Source organism: Tachyglossus aculeatus, chromosome 10, assembly GCF_015852505.1.
Source record: "Tachyglossus aculeatus isolate mTacAcu1 chromosome 10, mTacAcu1.pri, whole genome shotgun sequence".
In the NCBI taxonomy this organism is placed as follows: Eukaryota; Metazoa; Chordata; class Mammalia; order Monotremata; family Tachyglossidae; genus Tachyglossus; species Tachyglossus aculeatus.
Genome location: NC_052075.1, coordinates 18,837,581 through 18,864,720, shown reverse-complemented (window position 1 = coordinate 18,864,720; position 27,140 = coordinate 18,837,581). Strand labels below are relative to the sequence as shown.

The window sequence follows — 27,140 nt, the reverse complement described above, 5'->3', positions numbered from 1 at the left end:
GAATAAATATGTACAAATAAAATAGAGTAATAAATATGTACAAACATATATACATATATACAGGTCTCCCCCTTTTAGACTGTGAGCCCACAAAATAAAATAATTAGAATAAATATGTACAAATAAAATAGAGTAATAGAGAGAATAGAGTTCTTTTAGACTGTGAGCCCACTGTTGGGTAGGGACTGTCTCTATATGTTGCCAACTTGTACTTCCCAAGCGCTTAGCACAGTGCTCTGCACACAGTAAGCGCTCAATAAATACGATTGATTAATAAATATGTACAAACATATACATATACAGGTGCTGTGGGGAAGGGAAGGAGGTAAGGCGGGGGGGATGGGGGAGAGGACGGGGAGAGGAAGGAGGGGGCTCAGTCTGGGAAGGCCTCAATAGTATCAATAGTATCAGTACAAATAAATAGAATTATAGATATAAGCACATCAAAACAAGAAAACAGACATTAACATAAATAGAATTATAGATATGTATATACGCACAAGTGGTGTGGAGTGGGGAGGGGGGGTAGAACAAAGGGAGTGAGGTGATGGGAAGGGGAGGGGGAGCACAGAAAAAGGGGGGCTTAGTCTGGGAAGGCCTCCTGGAGGAGGTGAGCTCTCAGTAGGGCTTTGAAGGGAGGAAGAGAGCTAGCTTGGCGGATGGGCGGAGGGAGGGCATTCCAGGCCAGCGGAAGGACGTGGGTCAGGGGTCAATGGCGGGACAGGTGAGAAGGAGGCACAGTGAGGAGGTTAGAGGTGGCAGAGGAGCGGAGGGTGCGGGCTGGGCTGGAGAAGAACAGAAGGGAGGTGAGGTAGGAGGGGGCGAGGGGATGGACAGCCTTGAAGCCCAGGGTGAGGAGTTTTTGCTGCATACGAAGGTTGATAGGCAACCACTGGAGATGTTTGAGGAGGGGAGTGACATGCCCAGGGTGTTTCCGTACAAAGCAGCAGAGTGAAGTATAGACTGAAGCATGGAGAGACAGGACGATGGGAGATCAGAGAGGAGGCTGATGCACTAATCCAGTCGGGATAGGATGAGAGGTTGTACCAACAAGGTAGCGGTTTGGATGGAGAGGAAAGGGTGGATCTTGGCCATGTTTACTCTTCCCCTTACTGGCCTTTATACGCCACCCTAATCCTCCCACCCCCTTTCTCTCATTTTTCCTTCCCTGCTAGGTCTTTTTTTTACCCACAAAAACCTTATTTTGCCCTCTGGGAGGAAGATGAGGGAGATGTGAATAGAATGACTACCAGTAATAATAATAATAATAATAATGCTATTTAAGTGCTTACTATGTGCTAGGTACTCTACTAAGCGCTGAGATGGAAACAAGCAAATTAGGTTTGACACAGTCCCTGTCTTTTTTTTTTCATTGGCATTAAGTGCTTACTATGTGCAAAGCACTGTTCTAAGCGCTGGGGGGGATACAGGGTGATCAAGTTGTGAGCCCACTGTTGGGTAGGGACTGTCTCTATGTGTTGCCAACTTGTACTTCCCAAGCGCTTAGTACAGTGCTCTGCACACAGTAAGCGCTCAATAAATACGATTGATGATGATGATGAAGTTGTCTCACGTGAGGCTCACAGTCTTCATCCCCATTTTACAGATGAGGTACCTGAGACTCAGAGAAGTTAAATGTCTTGCCCAAGGTCACACAGCAGACGTGTGGCGGAGTCGGCATTCGAACCCGTGACCTCCGACTCCAAAGCCCGGGCTCTTTCCACTGAGCCACGCTGCCTCTCCCACATGGGGCTCAGACTGTCAATCCCCATTTTCCAGATTCATTCATTCATTCAATCGTATTTATTGAGCGCTTACTGTGTGCAGAGCACTGTACTAAGACGAGGTAACCGAGGCTTAAAGAAGTGAAGTGACTTGCTCAAGGTCACAGAGCAGACACGTTGGAGCCGGGATTAGAACCGCCTTTTAGACTGTGAGCCCACTGTTGGGTAGGGACTGTCTCTATATGTTGCCAATTTGTACTTCCCAAGCGCTTAGTACAGTGCTCTGCACATAGTAAGCGCTCAATAAATACGATTGATGATGATGATAGAACCCATGACCTTCTGAATCCCAGGCCCGGGCTCTATCCACTAGGCCATGCTCCTTCTCTGGAAGTAGTAGTTGTAAGAGTAGGTATTAAGCACTTACTGTGTACAGAGCACTGAACTAAGCACTGGGAAAGAGTACATTGGTATACCCTGCCCTTCGAAGAGCCCACAACCTATGAATAAATCCCTGCTCCTCTAGACTGTAAACTCGTTGTGGGCAGGTAGTGTTTCTACCAACTCTGATGTACTGTACTCCCCCAAGTGCTTATCTGTGTTATCTGTCCATGATAAATAAATGGCGCCGATTGATTAATAAAGACGGGATGGGTGAGGGGAGGGAGGACTGGAGACGGACACATTGGGAGCAATGAAATAGGAAATTCAGCATCAGGGACAAGGACAAAAAGGCAATTCACAAAATAATAACCAAGGGAAACCCTGCCCCTCCGGCCCCCCTTCCTTAGTGAGTCACTGAGCTGAGACCGTTTGGGACGTCAGATGACAAACACAACAAAAACCAACCACCCTTCACGACGACAAACACACTCAAACCAAACCAGGAGTCCAAAGAGAGGCCTGCTCGGTGTCCACAATGGGGAGAGTTTGTCCAGCTCTCCATGCTGACCCTTTGGGTTCTTGGGCTCAGACTGAATTAGGCTCATCCCCCGCCCCTTGAACCACCTCTTCTCAGTTGTCACCTTATCCCTACCTGTGTTAACACCTTATTCTCCAGCTCTTCTTGTCAAAAAGTCCAAATCGGGGGGGGGGGGTCCCCCATTCCCTCTATTTATTTTGTTAATGATGTGCATATAGCTTTGATTCTATTTGTTCTGACGATTTTGACACCTGTCTCCATGTTTTGTTTTGTCGTCTGTCTCCCCCTTCTAGACTGTGAGCCCGGTTGTTGGGTAGGGACCGTCTCTATCTGTTGCCGACTTGCACTTCCCAAGCGCTTAGTACAGTGCTCTGCACACAGTAAGCGCTCAATAAATATGAATGAATGAATATAAAAGTGTTTGTCTCTCAAATCTGCTTGGGAGGACCCCAGTCTTTGTAGCTTAATTTCCTTCCAGCACTTAGGTCCTTCTTTGACTCATTTTCTAAGCTCGACAAGTGCTCTTTTATTTATTAGAACTGTAATTTATTATACTGTGATTCATTAGAGCCACAATTTATTTCTATTAACATCCATCTCCCCTGTCAGACTGTAAACTCGTTGTGGGCAGGGAATGCGCCTGTTTATTGTTTTGTAATAATAATGATGGTATTTGTTAAGCGCTTACTATGTGCTGAGCGCTGAGGTTGATACAAGATGAGCAGGTTGTCTCACTTGCGGTTCACAGTCTTAATCCCCATTTTACAGATGAGGTAACTGAGGCACAGAAAAATGAAGTGACTTATCCAAGGTCACACAGGAGTCAGGTGGTGGAAGCGGAATTAGAACCCACGTCCTCTGACTCCCACGCCTGGGCTCTTTCCACTGAGCCACGCTGCTTCTCTTGTACTCTCCCAAGCGCTTCGTACAGTGCTCTGCACACAGTAAGCGTTCAATAAATGCGACTGAATGAATGAATGAACCGATACCGATCTACAAACTCCCACAGAACCCCCATGTGGGACAGGTTCTGTGTTCAACCCGATTTGCTTGTATCCACCCCAGCGCTTAGTACAGTCCCTGGCACTTGGTAAGCACTTAAATACCATAACTATTATTATTATTCGTTACTATTATTCAAGAGGGGGGTCCCCAGAAAAGGCTCGTTACCGTTGGCACTGGACTCTTCGGGAAGGGCCCCGGGCTCCATTTCTTCCATCATCTTCTTCCGGGCCTCATTTCTTTTGTGTTTTTTCCCAATGTAGTGCTGTCGGGCCATTAATGGACTGTTAAATGATGCGGAACAGAGTTCGCAGTATTTGTCTGGATCATTCGAATCCGAAGTATTGTTGGAGGGGGATGAGGGTGAAGGTGCGGTCCCTTCGGAAGTCACATCCAGAGAGGGCTGCTCAGGTTGGGGTTCTTGGGATTCTGGAGTTGTAGACAGCATAACGGTCGGATCTAATGAAACAAAAACGAAGGCTGTTTTTCAGGCGAGGAGCATCTATTCAACTGTCTGGCTCACGCACTGGACTGTAAGCTTGTTGTGGGCAGGAATGCTCTGCTGTAGTGCTCTCTCCCAAGATCTTAGTACAGTGCTCTGCACACAGTAAGTGCTCAATACATACTACTGATTGATTCCCTAAAGCACCAGATAAGCTTACAGTTGAAAAGCAAGCTACAAAAAAATGCTGATCATAGAAGCCGAAAGGTGTAGGTAAAATTAACAAATAACTTAGAGAAGTTAATAGGCTTTTAAAAACCGCATCATTTTACAGGCTCAGGTAAAACGTGTACCACAGAACGCAAAAGCGAGGCAACCAAATGGAAACCCTGCATGGCTAACGGACAGGGGAAAAGAGGTCACTAGATTGTCTTTTCTAAACCGGAAAATTTATCCAAGTGAAGAGAATGGGAAAGTCTAGAAAGAGTGACGGGTTATGGGTTGGTTACGGGAAATTTGGTAGGCCAAAATGGAATTTGAAGAACATCTGGAAGGGGAAACCAAAGCTAACAATCACGAGGACAGTAGCATTAAATGGATGGAAACTTCTAATTCGGTTCTGTTTCGGACTGGGGAAGGGAGCTGTGTTTTCTTAAGCTTCAAAGAAAAATACCTCCTTTCCCTTTGCATGTTAAACAAGCAGCCCCACAAAGTGGGGATGGGGGGGGGTCATAAAACATCTCTAAATTCACGGGGGAGGGATTAGAACAGGTGCAGCATGGCCTAGTGGAAAGAGCATGATCCTGGGAGTCAGAGGACCTGGGTTCTAATCCCGGCGCTGCTACTTGTCTGCTGTATGACTTTGGGCAAATCACTGCACTTCTCTTAGCCTGTTTCTTCATCTGTAAAATGGGGAGTAAGGCTGTGAGCCCCATGTGGGACAGGGACTGTGTCCAACCTGATCATCTTGTATCTCAGCGCTTAATACAGTGTCTGGCACCTATTAAGCACTAAACAAATGTGACCATTATTAATATACTAATTATAATATAATATTATTATTTGGAGAGCAAGCATGGTCTGTCCAGTGGAAAGAGCAGGGCCCTGAGAGTAGGTGGTCCTGGGTTCTTATCCTGCTTCTGCCCCTTGCCTGCTGTCTCACCTTGGGTACTTTGGTGCCTCAGTTTCCTCATCTGTAAAATAGGGATTCAATACCTGTCTCCTATTTAGACTTCTAGGCTGTGAGCCCGTTATTGGGTAGGGACCGTCTCTATATGTTGCCGACTTATACTTCCCAAGCGCTTAGTACAGTGCTCTGCACACAGTAAGTGCTCAATAAATACGATTGAATGAATAACGAGTCTTGTGTAGGATAGGGACTGTGTCTGACCTGATGCCTTGTTTCTACAAGGGCTTGGCACATAGTAAGCACTTAACAAAGACCACAGATATATATTACCCTCAAAGCTATTCCTTAAAAAAAAAATAATGAATAGCTCCGGGATTCTGGAGGAAATCTGGCAAAATGACTGAAAAGGAGTGAAAGGAGTGGTCACTGGGGTGGGGATTACTAGGTAAATGGGGCCTTACCCTTATTTGACTGAGAATTCAGCGGAGACGTCTGAGCTTGATCACCTGATAAATGCTTCAGCTTTCTGGCATGGAATTTTCCCACATAGTGAGCCTGAGCAACAACTGGGGAACTAAAAACCATGTTGCAGAGATCACAAAATTTGTTTGTGTCCACTACTCCATTCCCATCCATCTGAAATCAAGGACAATCTCACTTATAAACAAAGTTCAACAACTCTCGAATGTATTTAATGTCTAAATATCAACGTGAAACACTTACCTGAAAATTCAAAGCATCAGTCGTCACTTTCCTGTCAGGCATTTCTGCGTCCTTTTGATCCCCGCGCATTTGAAAATAAAGTCGAACTTTTTGAGCATGTTTTTTACCCTGGAAAGAGAGCCGAGAATCAATCCTTCTGAGTGAAAACCACCATAGATCTATCTCCGTGAGCTAAAGGATTAAACAGCCTTATGTGTTACAGAACTCAGGCCTTTTCTGGTTTTCCATTGAAATTTAATTTAACCAATCATTCATCAGTGTTAATGTTGAATGCTTACTTTGTGCGTAGCTTGTACTTTGTACACGAAAAATCAGAAATTAAAAGTCAGTGTATGAACTGAAAGAACTGTGCCAACTATAAATTCCTTAAAGACTGGGCACAAGTCTTTCATTTCTATGGATCCAAATGCCTAGTCTCTGCATCCAGAAAGGGCTCAGTGAGAAGCAGCGTTGGCCTAGTGGATAAAGCCTGGGAGTCAGAAGGACCTGGGTTTTAATTCCAGCTCTGCCACTGTCTGCTGTGTGACCTTGGGCAAGGCATTTCACTTCTTTGGACCTAAATTTCCTCATCTGTAAAATAAGGATTAAGACAGTGAGCCCCATGCGGGACTCGGACTGTGTCCGACTTGACAAGCTTGTATCTACTCCAGGGCTTAGTACACATAGAAAGCACTTAACAAATACCATTTTTAAAAAGGGAGCATCAGCATAAAAACCAATCGGGACCTTTGCTTTCTCCTCACCTCATAATGAGAAATCCTCTGAGACTCAAACTGCAGCACTGCCCCACACACTTTGCAGAAGGTGTCTGTAAAAAGGGGGCTACTTTTCTGTCCATACAAAACAGACTCTAAAGAGCAAAGAGAATGGAAAATTGAGTTTTATCTTAATGATTCCTAAGGGATCGTTTCCTTTCCCTTGCCACTTGCTATTTCTAAATACTTCCTTAAATCGGATTTGTTAAAAAAAAAACAAACCAATAAGTGGTTTTCTGGAAACTGGCATTTCCACATCCCACTCTCTGTCTTCTGAAAACCTATCATTTCATGCTTAGCATAGCTAGCTTCCTGGATAAAATGGAAAGCAAGAGGGTTGGGCTATCGTCGGGAATAGGTCTGCAGAGGTATTTATGACATTAGTAGTGAAAGGCATCTGCAAGATGGTAGACATAGACATAGGTCTATTAGTGAATCCACAATGCACCCCTGAGAAAAAGTAATGCTAGGAAAGAAGATTCGTAAGCTCTCTGTGGGTAGGGATTGTATTTATCAACTTTTATACTGAACACTCCCAACCACTTAGTACATAGCATAGTGGCTATCCCCCAGCCCTGGGATTCAGAAGGTCATGGGTTTTAATCCCAGCTCTGTCACTTATCTGCTGTGGGACCTTAGGCAAGTCACTTCACTTCTCTATGCCTCAGTTCCCTCATCTGTAAAATGAGGAATAAGCTGTGAGCCCTATGCAGGACAGGGACTGTGTCCAAACCCATTTGCTTGTATCCACCCCAGTGCTTAGTACAGCGCCTGGCACAAAGTAAGTGCTTAACAAATGCCGTAATTATCATTATTATTATTATTACAGTGTGTTCTGCACACACAGTAAACACTCATTAAATACCACTGATTGGTGATTGATTGTTTGGATCTCGCAGAGCGATTCACGGTTGCTATTCCTCGATAAGGGCTCAGAGGCCTAGGCCCTGATACTTTACATGAACATTTTTACAAATTTCTCAGCGGGTAAAGATGCAGGCAGTGTGGTTGAGGCAGCCAACGACTTTCAGCTACTGCATCCCTGCTACCTGAGAATTATCCAGAATCCATCGATCGATAGTATTTACTGAGCAGTAAATACTGATAGTATTTACTGTGTGCAGCGATTGGGAAAGTGCAACGTTAACAGAGTGGGTAGTCACATTCCCTGCCCACTCAAATCTTCACCAAAAGTCAGTAGCTAATGCAAATACACCCATCCACATCCACCCCCACAACCAAGTATTTCACTAAACACTTGCTCCTCCAATGAATATGAGGAAGCTTCAGTAATGCATCCAGCTGATATCTTTTGGAAGCTCCAAGATGTACCTCATTAGAAATAAGAAACTTTAGGCATTTACTCCTGCTGTCAGCCTTTCTACCCAGAATTAACACCGACCTCTCGCCCACATCCTGCCTCTGGCCTGGTATGCCCTCTCTCCTCAAATCTGAGTTATCCTCTCCTCCTTCAAAGCTTTATTGAAGGCCCATCTCCTCCAAGAGGCCTTCCCTGACTAAGCCCTCTCTTCCTCTTCTCCCACCCCTTCATTCATTTCCCCGTCCCAGCCCCCACAGCACTTAGGTACATATCTATAATTTATTTATATTAATGTCTCTCCCTCTAAACTGTAAATTCGCTGTGGGCAGGGAATGTGTCTGTTTTCTGTTGTACTCTCCCAAGTGCTTAGTACAGTGCTCTGCACACAGTAAGCACTCAATAGATATGACTGAATGAATGAATTCCTGGCTGACACGTCTCCTCAGAGAATGTGAGGGGCACTAAGCTTGTCTTGAATAACACGGGTTCATTTTTACTTGCGTCAACACTTATGTAGGCATCCTTGCTTCCCCTTCTTGTAATTTAATAATAATAATAATGATGGTATGTGTTAAGCGCTTACTATGTGTCAAGCACTGTTCTAAGCCGCTGGGGGATACAAGGTGATCAGGTTGTCCCACGTGGGGCTCAGTCTTAATCCCCATTTTACAGATGAGGTCACTGAGGCACAGAAAAGTTAAGTGACTTGCCCGAAATCACTCAGCTGACAAGTGGCGGAGTCGAATTAGAACCCATGACCTCTGACTCCTGAGCCCGGGCTCTTTCCACTGAGCCACGCTTTTTCTCTATTTTATTTTAATGTCTGTTTCCCCGACTAGACTGTAAATTCCTCGAGGGTAGGGCTTGTTTTTTTATCAACTCTGTTGTATGCTTTGTACAGTGTTCTGCAGATAGTAAGTAAGCACTCAATAAATTCCACTGGTGGGCCGAACTGTAACAGAAGAATGAGAGATTTGTTGGGTTTTTTTTCAACTGATTTTGGTTTTACTCATGTGCTCTGTGTTGGCCCTGGTGAACTAGTTCCCTAAACTAGTTATGGGCAGGGAACATCTCCTCTAATTCATTTATTCTTTAATTGTACTTATTGAGCGCTTACTGTGTGCAGAGCTTGGGAAGTACAAGTCGGCAACATGTAGAGACGGCTCCTACCCAACGACGTCGTACTGTACTCTCCCAAGCGCTTAGTACAGCGCTCTGCACACAGTAAGCACTCAATAAATAACATTGATAGGTTTCTGAGCATTTATAGGTAGATATTTATCTTTCAGCAAAGTTCAACTAAGTCACCTCAGATATTTTATTTTGGTTGCAGCTCTTTCCTTGTAATGGAAGCAACTAAAATGTGCATCCTGATTGTATTTTTGTGGCATGAGTTTTCATTTTCAAATTAATGGAATGGGGCAGAGATTTTTCTTTCTGACGACTGTCGCACTTTACTACGTTATGAAGGACAAATATTTTCATGGGTTACCAAAACAGATGAGTTAGCAGGTAGTTCTAGATTCAAGAGAGGGGAACTTGCAAATAGTAATGTTTTCATATATCAATCTCATTAACCTTTTCCACTCTGGAGCAGGTCCAGATTCCCCTCTAGACTGCAAGCTCCCTGTGGGCAGGGTACATGTCTGCTGACTCTGTTTATGTTGTTCTCCCCCAAGCACTTAGTGCATTACTCTGCACACAGTAAACACTCAATAAATATGACTGATTAATTCACACCAAGGGAACACGGCAGCAGTAGTGTTCCTTAGATCAGTGTTCATTAGCCTTTGTCACTGTGGAACAGACCTTAAACATTGATTTTTAACTTTACTGCAAGGACTGAGAGCACATCCTCCTTCTTCCAAGCTAACACGTAATAAAGAAGGCACCCAAAATATATTTCTGAAAAGAACTTCGTTTCAACTTCCAGGACAGAATTTTGGCAAACAACCCAGCGAAAGAAATCAAATGAGTATGGCTCTTTCGTTTTAGATGATTTATGTTTTAAATGCCAGCTAGACGGTTCTTTCTATTTAACACTCCCTGCATGCTACATTTGAATCCTCAGACTAATCATTTTTCTCATCTCTCTTGAGTCATAGTTGTATTTCATTTTCTATCATTTCCCCATCCCCCTGCTGAAAAATGAAAATACCATGGTAATGACTATAAGAAAGATTCTTAGATCTTGGTTTATACAATACATTCGCAAAACTGTATATTATCAGACAAAAAAATCTGATTCTTATTTAATAATAGAGATCTTGCTGGAGAATAGTCATTGATGGAAATGATGGGCAACTCATTAACACTTTTCCAAGGCACAAATGAATAAAGGCAAAGGTGACAATTCCAGGTGAGTCAGAAGGACCTGTGTTCTAATCCCAGCCTTGCCACCTGTCTGCTGTGTGACCTTGGGCAAGGCACTTACCTTCTCTGTGTCTGTTTCCTCATTTGCAAAATGGGGATTAAGACTGAGCCCCATGGGGGACAAGAACTGTGTCCAACCTGATTATCTTGTATCTAACCCAGTGCTTAGTACAGTGCATGGCACATACTAAGCGCTTAACAAATACCATAATTTAAAAAAGTCTTTCCTTGGATAGTTGGATGTTCTGCATATATTATTTAGGTGAGTTTGCTGGGTGAAGGACAATACTTTTTAAGCTCTGCAATTTATGACCACTCAAATGACATTGTTAGACTGATACTGTGTTGACATTGAACATGTGAAAGAAACAAATCTGAAATAGGAATCAACCACCTTGTTGTCTCTTGTTTTCCTGTTTAAAGTTGCATTCCTCTAGGTGTTGAGCTCCTTGTGGGCCGGGATTATGTCTACCAACTCCACTTTATTGTACTTTCCCAAGCACTTAGTGTATTGCACATGGTAAGCACTCAATAATGCCACTGTTTAATTTTTTATGATATTTATTAAGTGCTTACTATGTGCCAGTACTAAGCACCGGGGGAAATACAAGCTAATCAGGTTGGAAGCAGCCCGTGTCCCACATGGGGCTCACAATCTTAATCCCCATATTGCAAGGGGGGTAACTGAGGCACAGAGAAGTAGAGTGACTTGCCCAGGTGAAATGACACAGCAGACAAGTGGTGGAACCAGAATTAGAACTTGGTCCTTCTGATTTCTAAGCCCGGGCTCTGTCCACTAGACAACACTGCTTCCGCTTGTCTGGGTCCCCCTCTCCCCTCTGCACCAGCCGACACGGGATTTATACTTCAGCACAGAAGAATTTTTCCGTTCATTTTCCCCAAATTCTCCTGGCACAATGGCACAACAGCACTGACTATGAAAATAGTGGGGCTGCAGCAGGAAGAGGAGAAATCTATGCACGGGGAAGGTTTGACGAATTATCTCACTTTGACCAAGCCACCTAAAATGCCTTTATTTCTTTTTTTTGGGGGGTTGGGGGAGTGATAATCAAGGGGGTGCCAACCAGGGCTGGGAAGTGAGAATAGTTGAAGAAACACATTCTTACCTGTCTGAAGATGGAGAGGGGATTGGAGCGGTGGAGGGGATTCAAATGTTTTTCCTTATTATTAAAGCTCCAAATGTTGATCACTGATGCATTGTGGAAAATCAACCCCTGCACATGGCTCAAAGCACTATGATGTCAAAATTCTACATTTGGCCATTTTTTTTTTACTGCCTCCATCCGTTCTCCAGGTCACAGAGACTATTGAAGGGGATGGGGGGTTTGTGAGTATATTACCCACAAAGGATTCCTAGGATAAGTTTCCACAAGCACGTACAATGAAATGTAAAGGCGACTGTAGAACCGTTGACTTGGGAGTACCCCGTTGCAGGCTTTCCATATAAGATATTAAAATATCAAAAAACCCTTCTGCACTGGTCCCTTTCTCCTGGTTTATTTCCTTCTTTTTTGGTGGAAAAAATTTCATGTCTAGATGGCATATGTACTTTCTTTACGGCTCCCAAAAAACTCTTGATTTTTTCAAAGAACGCAGTACAGCGGGATGGGAGAAAAAACACATAGAAAAATATAGCCGGAGCTCTATGCAGTTTCTTTATGGCTTTCAAAAATCTGCTTGGCTTTTTCAAAAAACTCAGTTCAGCGGTGGGGGTTGCGGGGGGAATGAAAAATGCACCTTGTAGTATATCAATCAATCAATTGTATTTATTGAGTGCTTACTGTGTGCAGAGCACTGTACTAAGCGCTTGGGAAGTACAAGTTGGCAACATATAGAGACAGTCCCTAGTATATGCAGTTTCTTTACGGCTCTCTAAAAACTGCTTGGTTTTTTCAAATAATTCAGTACAGCCGGATGGGAAGCAGCAGCGGGGCTCAGTGGAAAGAGCCCGGGCTTTGGAGTCAGAGGTCATGGGTTCAGATCCTGGCTCTGTCAATTGCCAGCTGTGTGACTTTGGGCAAGTCACTGCACTTCTCTGTGCCTCAATTACCTCATCTGTAAAATGGGGATTAAGACTGTGAGCCCCCCGTGGGACAACCTGATCACCTTGTAACCTCCCCAGCGCTTAGAACAGTGCTTTGCACAGAGTAAGCGCTTCATAAATGCTATTATTATTATTATTATTGTATTATTATGGGAAAAGAAATGAATCGAAAAATGCATCCGGTGGTATATACAGTTTCTTTTTTACGGCTCTCTGAAAACTCTTGATTTTAACAAGTCAGTTGAGTGGGGTAGGGCTGAGAGCCTGGCCTGTAATTCATGTGCAGTTTAGCCGGTCACGAAGGCGAAGGTCTATTTGGCTGCTCTCCAGAGGTGTAAGGGACTGTATATATGTATATATGTTTGTACATATTTTTTACTCTATTTATTTATTTATTTATCTTATTTGTACATATCTATTCTATTTATTTTATTTTGTTAGTATGTTTGGTTTTGTTCTCTGTCTCCCCCTTTTAGACTGTGAGCCCACTGTTGGGTAGGGACTGTCTCTATATGTTGCCAATTTGTACTTCCCAAGCGTTTAGTACAGTGCTCTGCACACAGTAAGCGCTCAATAAATACGATTGATGATGATGACTTGATAAAAAGTCTTATGGTGGTGGTGGTGATGGGGGGATGATCTAATAATGCTCCAGCCTCAATGAGAAGCAGCATGGCTCAGTGGAAAGAGCCCGGGCTTTGGAGTCAGAGGTCATGGGTTCAAATCCCGGCTCCGCCAACTGTCAGCTGTGTGACTTTGGGCAAGTCACTTCACTTCTCTGGGCCTCAGTCACCTCATCTGTCAAATGGGGATTAAAACTGTGAGCCCCCGGTGGGACAACCTGATCACCTTGTAACATCCCCAGTGCTTAGAACAGTGCTTGGCACATAGTAAGCGCTTAACAAACACCATCATCATCATCAATGGGTACCATTGCCTAAGATTGATCTAGAAAAGCTGGGCAGGGATTTTTCCACCTGCCCATTGAATCTCTTCCCTTTGGAAGAGATTATTACTATGGGAAAAGAAATGAATCGAAAAATGCATCTGGTGGTATATACAGTTTCTTTTTTACTTTTTCTTTTTACTTCTTTCTTTTTCTTTGCGATGCCATTGGAATTATGACCCACAGGAGTCTGCCCTAGATCCAACTTTTTTGTAATGGTACTTGTTAAGCGCTTACTAAGTGCCAGGCACTCTACAAAGCGCTGGGGTAGATACAAGCTAATCAAATCGAACATAGTCCCTGTCCCACATGGTCCTAATTCCCATTTTACAGAGGAGGTGACTGAGGCACAGAGAGGTTTAGTGATTTGAGCAAGGTCACCAGCAGCCAAGTGGCGGAGTCAGAATTAAAACCCAAGTCCTTCTGGTTCCCAGGCCTGTTTTCTATCCGCTAGGCCACGCTGGTCTTTCCCAAGTACCAAGCCACTTTCAAACAATTTATTGATCATATTAAGCATTTACTATGCTGTACTAAGTGGTTAGGAGACTGCAATATGATAGTCATTCTTCATTCAATTGTATTTATTGAGCATTTACTGTGTGCAGAGCACTGTACTAAGCGCTTGGGAAGTACAATTCAGCAACAGAGACAATCCCTGCCCACACCAAGCTCACAGTCTATAAAGGCCGGGGGGCGGGGAAGAGTCGGTAGACACATCTGCCAAAGAAGAACCCAAACCAAACTGGGAAACCCCAAACCAAAATTTGTACAATATAGGTTTTTTATAATAATAATAATTATAGTATTTGTTTGGCGCTTACTATGTGCCAGGCACTGTTCTAAGCACTGGGGTAGATACAAGCTAATTGGGGTGGATGCAGTCCCTGACCCACACAGGGCTCACAGTCTTAATCCCTAGTCAACAGAAGAGGTCACTGAGGCACGGAGAAGTGAAGTGCCTTGGCCAAGGTCCCAGAGGAGACAAATGACGGAGCCGGGACTAGAATCCAGGTCCTTCTGACTCCCAGGGAAAGCTCCAGGAGCAAAACAGAGATTAAATCAAACTTTTAGCATGCTATCGATTAATCAGTCCTATTTATTATGTGCAGAGCACTGTACGGAGCACTTGGGAGAGCATAACACAACAGAATTAGCAGACATGAACCCTGCCCCCAGTGAGCTTTCACTCTAGAGGGGGAGACCAGCATTAATATGAATAAATAAGTGCTATAACAAATAGCGTCTCCCTTTGAAAATGATGACTGAGCTTTGCTGCAGTCCTGACTTCAATACCAAGAACCTGGAAGAAGGGACTGATGAATGCTGATGCTTTGCATAGTGTCACTTGTGCTCTTTTGTAGCTGTCCATCAAGTTCCTTGAGTACTTGCTACGTGCAGACCACTGTACTAAGTGCTTGGGAGGGTAGAGTGGTGGTCGGAGGGGGTGGGCAACAAGAGAGTTGAGGGGGAGGCGTACATCATTCATTCAATCGTATTTACACTGCATCCTCTGTGCTCCCGGAAACAGAAACATTTAAGAAAAACCTTTAGCGCGTACATTTCGATTTCACAGGATTTACTTGTTTTTTTAACATTAACTTAGCTCCAAACCCATCATGTATTGTTTAGAAGTTTGACCCAGTCATCACCCTACAGCATAAATTCCCATATGTGGCAACTGTTGTTTCACAAACTTTCCAACTACAGTCCATTTCTTCAAAATGCTGGTTGCGAGATTAGAAAAGGGAGAGGTGGAAAAAAAATCTCAATTGCGCATTCGAAGGCTGGGCCGTATCTTCAACTGCCTCCCACCTCAGATTTTTCCAGCGTGCTGGGAACTCTGTCCCAGAAAACCCACATCTAGGGCTAGAAATGGGATGAGAGTCCATGAGTGATTCAACCTTTCGTGAGATTGTCAGCAAAGCTTATGCCTGCCTTCTAGGAACAGGCTGAGATAACTAAGGTTTTTTCATTCATTCATTCATTCAATCGTATTTATTACCTGTTATGTGCCGAGCACTGTACTGAGTGCTCGGAAAGTACAATTCAGATAGGCTCCTGATCCACAGCAGCTGATGACTTTCAGTCCTCCATGCTGCCAAATGTTTCAGAATGCTTCTCCTCAGTTAGGGTTGGGTCTTTCTTTGATTTTACATCCAGTGCTTAGCAAGACTATTTCAGATTCATGCATTCAGTCGTATTTATTGAGCGCTTACTGTGTGCAGAGCACTGTACTAAGCACTTGGAAAGTACAATTCAGCAACAGAGACAATCCCTGCCCACAACAGGCTCACAGTCTAGCTGTAAGGTTGCCCAGTAAATGCTTTATTATCAACGTTAAGCATTCAAATTCCTTTTCAAACTACTCAGGGGCACAATCTCCACATTGCGATGCTGATTGCCCCCGAGGCTACTTATATTCGAGATTCAGGGATTCTACAAATGTGCTGTCATTATTTTCCTGGGTGATGAACTTTATAGCATTTTTGAAATTGTGAATTAAAGTACAAGAAAATGAGTATAGGCTATACGAAAAGAAAGCCAAAAAAATCAGAGAATTTGAGTCAGAGAACTCATATTACTTAAAGTAAGAGTTGCTGGCATGAATATAGGGAGCTGTGAATGTAGTAGCTTTTCCTTTGCTACACAATTGCTGTACCTCAGGAACAGGGAAGATGTAACTGACCCTGGGTCAACTCTTTTGGGGGTTCAGGGGAGATTCATTCATTCATTCAATTGTATTTATTGAGCGCTTACTGTGTGCAGAGCACTGTACTAAGCGCTTGGGAAGTACAAGTTGGCAACATCTAGAGCCGGTCCCTACCCAACAGTGGGCTCACAGTCTAGAAGGGGGAGATAGAGAACAAAACATATTAACAAAATAAAATAAATAGAATAAATATGTACAAATATCATTATTACTCATGATAAATATGAGTAAGTGCTGAACAAATACCATTATTATTATCATTCATTCAATGAATGATAATGAGGTGATGAGGTCAATGATGAGGGAGATGAGGTCAATGATGGAAAATTATTACTATTATTATTGTACTTGCTCAGTGTTTACTATGTGTCAAGCACTGTGTAAGCAGTGGATTAGATTCAATACAATCAGACCGTCAGTCAGTCAATCGTATTTATTGAATACCATACTAAGTACTTGAGAGGACAATACAACTGTATAACAGACACATTTCCTACCCACAATGAGCTTATAGTCTAGAGGGACACAGTTCCTGCCCCACACAGAGCTCACAGTCCGAGGGGGCGGGAGAACAAGTATTTATTCCCCATTTTACGGATGAGGTAACCGAAGCCCAGAGTAGTTAAGTGACTTGCCCAAAGTCACGGAGCAGGGAAGTGGCGGATGTGGATTTTTCAGCCTGGACAGCCAGGGGCTGAAATGGGACAGGGCTGAAATTTCTAGACAGGACAAACACAGAATTGTTGTTTGATGAATTTGGCAACTCTAGGAGACAAGACCAACACAGAATTGTTGTTTGACGATAGGATGCGGGGAGTTATTTGCCAAAATTAGCCACTCCCCCAAAAAGACTGAGGGGAAGTCAGTTAAAAGCAAATAAGAGGTAAGAGTTGTAAATTGGGCAAGTATGGAGCTGGAGGAAATTTGTTAGCACTGGAAGGGTTGGAGATAGGAAATAGTCAAGAGGACTATTCAAGAAGGGAGGTGGGTTTCTAGAGGGAAACAGGCACGTTAGATGGGACATTCCCAATTATTAGGATGGATGTTCCGGAAGGCCAACCTCACATAGCTCCCCTTAAGCATCCCGTTCCCAGTATAGCAGGTTGGATCGTCCAATCAATCAATCAATCGTGTTTATTGAGCACTTACTGTGTGCAGAGCACTGTACTAAGCACTTGGGAAGGACAAGTTGGCAACATAGGTCTGACTCAGGTTGCCATTTCACTGGGCTATCCAGTTCGCTATTCTGTCCGACCCAGGTTGCCGTTTAGGGTCCTCAGATTTTCTATGAATTTAAACTGGGCTACCATCGCGCTATACGCTCTCCTAAGGTTGGGGCTTCAGCTGTGTTTGAAAAAAATGTGCAGTGTGGCTACTGGACACAGCATGGGTTCCGGGTGACAGGGGACCCAGAAGCAGCGCGGCTCAGTGGAAAGAGCCTGGGCTTGGGAGTCGGAGGTCATGGGTTCTAATCCCACCTCCGCCACTTGTCAGCTGTGTGACTTTGGGCAAGTCACTTCACTTCTCTGTGCCTCAGCGACCTCATCTGTAAAATAGGGATTGACTGTGAGCCCCCCCGCCCCCACCGCCCCGTGGGACAACCTGATCCCTTGTAACCTCCCCAGCGCTTAGAACAGTGCTTTGCACATAGTAAGCGCTTAATAAATGCCATTGTTATTATTATTATTTGGGCAGGTCACTTTTCTGTGCCTCAGTTCCCTCATCTGTAAAATGGGGATTAAGACTGTGAGCCCCACGTGGGACAACCTGATCACTCTGTATCCCCCAGTGCTTAGAATAGTGCTTTGCACATAGTAAGCGCTTAACAAATGCCATCTTTTTTTTCCTTCTAATTCCAGCCATTCCACTTGCCTGCTGGGTTACCTTGGGCAAATCACTTCATGTCTCTGTGCCTCAGTTTCCATGCCCCATGTGGACCACGGACCGTGTCCGATTTGATTATCTTGCACCTAGTACTGTGTTTGGCACATAAAAGTAGTTAACAAATATCCCTCTGGACTGTAAACTCATTTTGGGCTGGGCACGTGTGTGTCAACTCTGTTGTATTGTACTCTCCCAAGTGCTTAATACCTTGCTCTGCACACCCTAAGCGCTCAGTAAATACCACTGATTGATGAATTGATCACAATCCTTATCACAAAACCCTGCAATCATTTGTATTTATTGAGTGCTTACTATGTGAAGAGCACTACATTTAGCGATTGATCAGACCCAGCTCACCTCAGGAACTTGGATAGTTTTTCTGTTTTTCCCACAATTTTATCCTTGTCCTGCTCCCTGCTCCTATTCTGGGTGATTCATTCATTCAATTGTATTTATTGAGCGCTTGCTGTGTGCACTGGCCTTAGGACAATTCTCTGATTACTAGCACACTGTAAGATATTGTGTCTGTGTGCTTTATTCATTCAATTGTATTTATTGAGCGCTAACTGTGTGCAGGGCACTGTACCAAGCGCTTGGGAAGTTCAACTGGGCAACCCCGTGGGCTCATAGTCTCAACCCCATTTTACAGACGAGGTACCTGAGGCACAGATAAGTGACTTGCCCAAGGTCACTCAGCAGACAAGTGGCAGAGCCTAACTTGGAAATCAGGCCCGTGTTCTATCCACTAGGCCATGCTGCTTTTCTGTTGTATTGTATTCTCCCAAGTGCTTAGTACAGTGCTCTGCACATAGTAAGCGCTCAATAAATACCGTTGCTTGATTGACTTGCATGTCGCTTCCGCCCCCCCCCACCCCCCACCTTACCTCCTTCCCCTCCCCACAGCACCTTTATATATGTATATATGTTTGTACAGATTTATTACACTATTTATTTTACTTGTACATATTTATTCTATTTTATTTGGTTTATATGTTTTGTTGTCTGTCTCCCCCTTGTGAGCCCGCTGTTGGGTAGGAACCGTCTCTATATGCTGCAAACTTGTACTTCCCAAGCGCTTAGTACAGTGCTCTGCACACAGTAAGCGCTCAATAAATGAAATTGAATGAATAAGGAGAGGGTAAGAGGCTTGGATGGTCCTTATGGGCAGGGAACGTGTCTACCAACTCTGTTGTATTGTACTCTCCCCAGTGCTTAGTACAGTGGTCTGCACCTAGTAAGCCCGGAATACCACTTATGACGATAGTGGGGCCAGTTGTTCCAATTGGTTAAACATAACCCGGCGGACCCTGTCCATCTTTTGATTTTTGTGCTAATGGAAAGTAGCTCGGATAATCCAGGGGCCCCCGGGGTCACAAGACGGCAGTCTTCGGCAGTGGGCCGAGCACGCTGACCGTCACCTAGCCAAGTGTGGTGGCCGCGGCTGGCCAAACACAACACAGGTAATTGTGTCACAAGGAAGTGGGAGCGGGAGCCCACCCGCTGGCAAGTGTCGCTCGGCTATCTGTAGACAGCTATAATTTATTTATTCCTATTCATGTCTGTCTCCCCCTCTAGACTGTGACTATAATTTATTTATAAATAATTTATTTATTTCTATTCATGTCTCTCTCCCCCTCTAGACTGTGAGCTCGTTGTGGGCAGGGAAGGTGTCTGTTTAGTGCTTAGTCCAGTGCTTTGCACATAGTAAATGCTCAATAAATGCGATTGAATGAATGAATAAATGAATCTCTGGCTCCTTTCAGGCAACGGTGGAGGGAGGAACATGACAGAAAAGTAACAGCCTAGGGAATCTCCGGCTATTCCACTGGGAGCCTTTGCTATTTTTATTTTCAAGGTCTGATGTGAGCGGGAGACTCATTCTCCTCTCCCAGCACTCTGCAGATAATAATAATAATAATAATAACCATGGTATTGGTTAAGCCCTTACTATGTGCCAGGCACTGTACTAAGCGCTGGGGTGGACACTAGCAAATTGAGTTGGACTGTGGGACCCACGTGGAGCACGGACTGTATCAAGCCTAATTAGTTGTGTTTAGTACAGTGTTCGGAACATAGCAAGAGCTTCACAAATACCACAAACAAAGTTTGTGTCACTTCAATGTAGTCCAAACCCTTGGTACAGGCAAATTTTACCACGCAGTAGTTTGAAGTCGTTTTTAAAAAGTATTCTTCAGTATTTACAAATCTGATTTTATCCAGGGGCAGACGAAGGTTCTGCTCATACTAAGAAAAATCATATCATACTGAGAGCTTACTGTGTACAGAACATTGTACCAAGTGTTTGGGAGAATACAATATAAGGGAGCTGGTAGAGATGTCCCTTGCCCACAACGAGCTTACAGTCCAGAGAATAATGCTTGCAATTTTTAAAGGCATTTAAAGAAATGAGTTTTCTGGTAGAGGCGCTCTTGAAGCAGTATATCTGGAAAGTTTAACTTTGTGTCAAGTGTACCACGGATAAATGGTCTGAAAACCATTTCTACATAGTATGAAGTGGGGACGCTTTATAAATGTTTCCTCCCACAGCCCTGTATATAAAAAGCTCATTCTCTTTTGAGTCTTAGAAATCTCTGAATCAGTTAGGGTAGTTCCTTGAAGGAAACCACTTGGCTTCAAGGGTGTCTGCAGTTTGTCACGTCTTAAGGGAACCACCTGGAGGTATCGCTCCCTAAGACACAAAATCAAGCCCTCGAACTTCTCCTGTTTAAAGGGAGGGGAGGAAAAAAAGGCTCTAAGCTTGACAGGAGGCATGTTGAAAATACAGCATGTTTTTGACATGCCATGCTACTGGAGGCAGGGTGTAACTGAGTCACCTAAGGTTCAGCTACACCAAAAAAAAAAGCCCTCCCAACAATACAGTAACTTTTGAGTTTCCAGCTTTAGCAGAGATTTTCCGTTAGTCCGGAGTGACCTTAAGGTACCTTGCTCGAGGTGTCCGATCCCCCTGAAGGATACTGGTATGGTGGCTTTGATCTCCCCTTTCTGGCTTTTACAGACCGGAGGGAAGGGAGCGGGGGAGTGCAGGGGAAGGAAGACTGGAGCAATCTGGGGGGTGTCAGAATCACCCCATCTCTTCAGGGGTCCTTGAACCAGGAGTCCAGCCTTCTCCTCACCCCACAGGGCACCATGGGCCTGAGACCCTCTTCCTAGGTCACCCCAAACTCTGGCAGAGCCTGGAGAGAGGGAGAGAAAGGCGGGAGACTTTGTAGGCCCTACGGCACGTACGCCGCAGCTTCGGAGGCAGGTATGGTCACAGGCTGGGTGGGAATATTCTTAGCATATTGGAAGACAGCCTCGTGAGTGGAATGTGGAATCAGTATTGCCTGGATTCTACACCCAGTGTTCTACATCTTCACCCTTTCTAGTTAACTCAGTGTGAAGACAAAGGAGAGTATTTTGAGAAGCTCTACTATACAGACTATTGTCAGGAATTTTATTTCATTTGCCTGTCAAATGAAGATTCTAATAATCCACCCAGTGTTCTACATCTTCACCCTTTCTAATTAACTCAGTGTGAAGACAAAGGAGAGTATTTTGAGAAGCTCTACTATACAGACTATTGTCAGGAATTTCATTTGCCTGTCAAACGAAGATTCTATTAATCAATATTTTGTCTTTAAATGGGAGTAGGAGGGAAACCGCATGACAAAATTCATCATCGATCGGTTCGGCTGGGCAGTTTTAATGGGTGAAACCTATTTGCTTGCAGTGAAACAAATACTTGAACAATCCCACTCAACCCTCAAGATCACTCTTACCATGAGCTCTTTGTATCTCTGCTTCTCTTCATGTGAATCTCTTCAATCTTTCTGTTTTTAATTGCTCTTTTCTCGTTCTTAAGGTCTAGATCCTCTTTCCCATTTGTAACATATCAGTTTCCACTTCTGTCTCACTAGATTGTAAGCTCCCTGAGGCAGGGATATGTCTACTAATTCTATTGCATTCTCCCAAGCGCTCAGTACAGTGCTCTGCATGCAGTGGGCACTCATTAAATACCATTGATTGGGCCCTTTGCAGATGAGTTCTAGTCTCCTTGAACTCTGTTTCTTGTTCTCCACAAGACCAGTGAGATCTTGATCAGCCCATTATAGCTGAAGCAGGCTGAAAAAGAGATTTTCTTAGTTGTTGAATACAGATCAGGTGCAAAACTTCAAGTCACTTTGGCTATAATGGTCCGATCAGGATTTTGGGAGTCGGGGATGGACATAAGAATGTCCCTATTCCTTGGACACCCGAAGAACAATGCACATTGGAAATCCTCTGCCAGATTCCCAAGCAGTATGTTTTTCCTTTCCACTCCAGAACTAGGGACAATTTAGGGCCTTTTAACCTTACTCGAAACATCCCATTGAAAGGTGTTTTGGAACTTGGGGCAACAGAATTGGAAATTATTCATTTGTTAAAAGGGACACTAGTTTGAAGTGGAAGAGAAACCTTCTCTGTCCAAGGCCACATTTGGCTGGAACAAGTTGGAAGCAAAAAGCAAGGGACCAATTAGGTGGCATTTCATTTTGTTTTTTCCAAATCCTGATGTCTCATAACGCATCACATTAAATAAATGAACACCCTGGTCCTTCGCTGCTTTCGTGAATGTCAGTAACTAGGAAGTGTGACGCCTGCCGTCTCAAAGTTTCTCAGGAACTATGCTCTAGAGGGCCTAAGGCATGTAATATGTTGCCAACTTGTACTTCCCAAGCGCTTAGTACAGTGCTCTGCCCACAGTAAGCGTTCAATAAATATGACTGAATGAATGAATGAATAAGGAGGTGCCATTGAGAGAACATCGAAGCTGAAGATGTGTTAAAGAACAGACTATTTGTCAATTTGCAATACTGGGTAAATGTTTGGAGACAATTAATCTATACTAAATGATGAAATTTTCTGTGAGATGTTGGGCCACAAGACAGGAGGAGACACAATTACTATATAAAACCTCAAGCTCATATTTTGCTGACAAGAGTGAAGGTAGGCACAGGAAATAAAATGAGCAATATCATCTCTGAACACAAAAGAAAATATTGCCTGGCCATGACGGCACTATTCCTCTGCTCCTTAAAAGGTGCTTTAATAAAAAATTAACCAGCTTCTGTGGCAAGGGCCTTTGGCTTAAAACTGTTTATGCTATTAACATGTCTACTGAGGCAAGGTTTATTAAGAAGTTTTGTACTGCAGTTTCATTGCTTTGCCATCTCAAAGAGATGAATGGGATAAAGGATACAGCACAGACCACATCGGTCTCAGACATGATTCAGAGGGAAACCATTCTATTTTTCATGGTGGTGGTGGTGGTGGTGGTGGTGGTTGTGGAGAGGTGGATCGGAAAAATCCAACTTGATCGTGTTTTCATTAAAGTTGAAATTTCATCCCCCATCCTCTCTTGGGATTCATTTGAACAATTCCTTCATGCTGTAGAAGCTGAGCAGCCTGTCAGTAGACTATTAAAAAAGGATGCTTCACATCGCAAGTCCACATGAAGCGTGTGAAGGTCATTCATTTCATTAAAATCTCCTGTGGTGGAATCCACGTCAGTGACGATTCAAAACTGCCCCAAAACTTTTCCAGGGGAGGGCATCTCTCAGGAGGGAGGTTTCGAGTGGGAAGGAAGATTGCTTTGACATGTAAACTGGAGAGGGTGCACAGAGATCCCATCCCAAACGGGTCATTCAAGGCAGCTCGATATGTACGAGTTAATCTGTGATGGTATGAAGGTGTGGGTAGGGGGGTACACACACAAAGCAACCACACAGCCACACCAATTAGTGCCAGGATGTTTTTCTCGTGTTCATTTCCAGCTGCTTTTGAGGATTTACCCATTCTAGTCTTGCAGGGCATTGCCCTGTCCTACAAGTTAGGGAAAACAGCATGCATAATGGACAGAGCCCGGGCCTGGGGATCAGAAGGTCATGGGTTCTAATCCCAGCTCCGACTTGTTTGCTGTGTGACCTACGGCAGGTCGCTTTACTTCTCTGTGCCTGTTCCCTCATCAGTAAAATGGGGATTAAGACTGTGAGCCCTGTGTGGCACAGGGACTGTGTCCAACCTGATTATCTTGTATCTACCCCCAGATCTTAGAACAATGCCTGACACATAAGTGCTTAACAAAAGCCATAATTATTCTTATTACTATTACATTAGTCTAGGAAAACTTTGCCAACTTGCTGTCCTGATAATAATAATAACAATAATAATAATAATGATGGCATTTGTTAAGCGAAGCACTGTTCTAAGTGCTGGGGGGGATACAAGGTGATCAGGCTGTCCCACATGGGGCTCACGGCCCATTTTATAGAAGAGGGAACTGAGGCCCAGAGAAGTGAAGCGACTTTCCCCAAGTCACACAGCTGACAAGTGGCGGAGCCGGGATTGGAACCCACGACCTCTGACTCCCAAGCCCGGGCTCTTTCCACTAAGCTACGGACACTTGCCACCCCCAACTGAAATTATGCACTGCCTCTCCCTCCTCCCCCAGTCTCGTGGCTGGACCTTCCTCCTCCCCTGTGGCAGCCCCCCTTTCCCCACCCCAACCGCCTATTCCCACCCTGCCCCTCCTTCACTTGGCGGCCTAATAACAATAATTAGGTATTTGTTAAACGTTTCCTAAGTGCCAAGCACTGTTCTAAACACTGGGGTAGACACAAGGTCATCAGGTTGTCCCACGTGGGGCTCACAGTCTTCATCCCCATTTGACAGATGAGGGAACTGAAACCCAGAGAAGTTAAGTGACTTGTCCGAAATTACACAGCTGATAGTGGCGGAGCCGGGATTGATAATAATGAGGGTATTTGGTAAGTGCTTACTTTGTGCCAAGCACTGTTCTAAGCACTGGGGTAGACACAAGGTGATCAGGTTGTCCCACGTGGGGCTCAGTCTTCATCCCCATTTGACAGATGAGGTCACTGAGGCCTAGAGCAGTTAGACTGTGAGCCCACTGTTGGGTAGGGATCGTTCCTATATGTTGCCAACTTGTACTTCCCAAGCGCTTGGTACAGTGTTCTGCACACAGTAAGTGTTCAATAAATATGACTGAATGAATGAAAGTGACTTGCCCAATGTCACACAACCTGTTTACATGTTTTGTTTTGTTGTCTGTCTCCCCCTTCTAGACTGTGAGCCCGTTGTTGGGCAGGGACCGTCTCTATATGTTACTGACTTGTACTTCCCAAGCGTTTAGTACAGTGCTGTGCACACAGTAAGCGCTCAATCAATACGATTGAATGAATGAAAGTGACCTGCCCAAAGTCACACAACCTGTCTACATGTTTTGTTGTCTGTCTCCCCCTTCTAGACTGTGAGCCTGTTGTTGGGTGGGGACCGTCTCTATATGTTGCCAACTGGTACTTCCCAAGTGCTTAGTACAGTGCTCTGCACGCAGTAAGCGCTCAATCAATACGACTGAATGAATGAAAGTGACCTGCCCAAAGTCACACAACCTGTCTACGTGTTTTGTTGTCTGTCTCCCCCTTCTAGCCTGTGAGCCCATTGTTGGGTAGGGACTGTCTCTATATGTTGCCGACTTGGACTTCCCAAGCGCTTAGTCCAGTGCTCTGCACGCAGTAAGCGCTCAATAAATACGACTGAATGAATGAAAGTGACCTGCCCAAAGTCACACAACCTGTCTACATGTTTTGTTGTCTGTCTGCCCCTTCTACGCTATGAACCTGTTGTTGGGTAGGGACCGTCTCTAGATCATCATCATCATCAATCGTATTTATTGAGCGCTTACTGTGTGCAGAGCACTGGACTAGGCGCTTGGGAAGTACAAGTTGGCAACATATAGAGACAGTCCCTACCCAACAGTGGGCTCACAGTCTAAATGAAGGACAAGGGGATACGATTGAATGAATGAAAGACTTTCATTCATTCAATGGCACAAAGTCACCAAAGTCACACGGCTGACCAGGGGCGAAGCTGGGATTAGAACCCATGACCCCTGACCCCTAGACCTATACGCTCCCTGCCCCTCACACCCAAAGTCGGTCGGGACCCCCTATGTCGTGACAGTTGGCCCCCTGATTTGTACCCATCAGCCCCCGCGGCTTGACAGGACTTGGCCCCCTGACTTGTACCCATCAGCCCCCGCGGCTTGACAGGCCTTGACATTACTCGACAGGGCCTGTCCTGGTGAGGTAGGCCCCAAGCTCCCAAGAAGGGGGCGGGAGGCCGCCCCTGAGCCCGGACTCACCTTCTTTCTGGCCGGGGCGGGTGTCTACATTACTACTACTGTCCCCCCTCCCCGCCGCCATGACCGGGGAGGAGGAGGAGGCTCCCTGAGGGCAGCCCTCCACCATCAGCTGAGGACCTGCACCCTCCATTACTGCCGGGAAAGCGACTGCGCCTGCGCCAGGAGGCGCGAACCCCCCCCACAGCGTCTCCGTTCCCTTGACAACGCTCCCCGCCGTTAGCTCTTCCTATTGGCCGGCGCCGAGCCTCCTGCGTGTTGCGTCACAGAGAGGGGGACGTGATGGAGGCGGGGGACGTTGCGTGATGACGTCACAGACAGCAGCGTGAAACGTGGGGCGGAGCCTATGCGTGCTTACGTCGCAATTACGTCATCTGGGCGGGGCGGAGCCTCCACGCGCTTGCGTCATAGAGCGGTGGTTTGGACGGTTAGCTGGGTTGGAGCCTCATTCATTCCATCGTATTTATTGAGCGCTTACTGTGTGCAGAGCACTGTACTAAGCGCTTGGGAAGTACAAGTTGGCAACATATAGAGACAGTCCCTACCCAACAGTGGGCTCACAGTCTAAATGGGGGAGACAGAGAACAGAACCAAACATACTAACAAAATAAAATAAATAGAATAGATACGTACAAGTAAAATAAATATTTAATAGGTATCTACCCTAGAGCTTAGAACAGTGCTTTGCCCATAGTAAGTGCTTAATAAATGCCATTATCATTATTATTAACTCCCTAAATTAAGAGATTGACGTGACACCCGAGTCTCTTTAGCCCATTGTAGGCAAGGATTGTCTCTCTTTATTGATGAATTGTACTTTCCAAGCCCTAAGTACAGTGCTGTGCACACAGTAAGTGCTCAATAAATATGATTGAATGAAGGAAATACAGAATATTTTATGTCGAGTGTATGGAAAGACAGATTGCTCCTTAATCAATGGTATT

General features: G+C 44.6%; 1 protein-coding gene across 3 annotated transcripts in view; it reads right to left on the bottom strand.

Annotated features, from left to right (window-relative positions):
- The window catches only part of KRCC1 (lysine rich coiled-coil 1), a 32,164-nt gene extending 5,791 nt beyond the window's left edge, over positions 1-26,373 (bottom strand). Inside the window, exons 1-5 of one of the 3 annotated variants that reach the window (XM_038752999.1) lie at positions 26,200-26,373; positions 6,686-6,792; positions 5,943-6,050; positions 5,681-5,855; positions 3,817-4,107 (exon numbers count right to left, since the gene is read on the bottom strand). In XM_038752999.1, the coding sequence (XP_038608927.1) occupies positions 3,817-4,107; positions 5,681-5,855; positions 5,943-6,050; positions 6,686-6,792; positions 26,200-26,329 (811 nt within the window). In that variant the 5' untranslated portion in view covers positions 26,330-26,373. Of the gene's footprint in view, positions 1-3,816; positions 4,108-5,680; positions 5,856-5,942; positions 6,051-6,685; positions 6,793-23,067; positions 23,453-26,199 lie in introns of those variants that run through there. The other 2 variants (XM_038753000.1, XR_005452547.1) reach the window with 2 other exon arrangements.
- Positions 26,374-27,140: the final 767 nt, after the last annotated feature.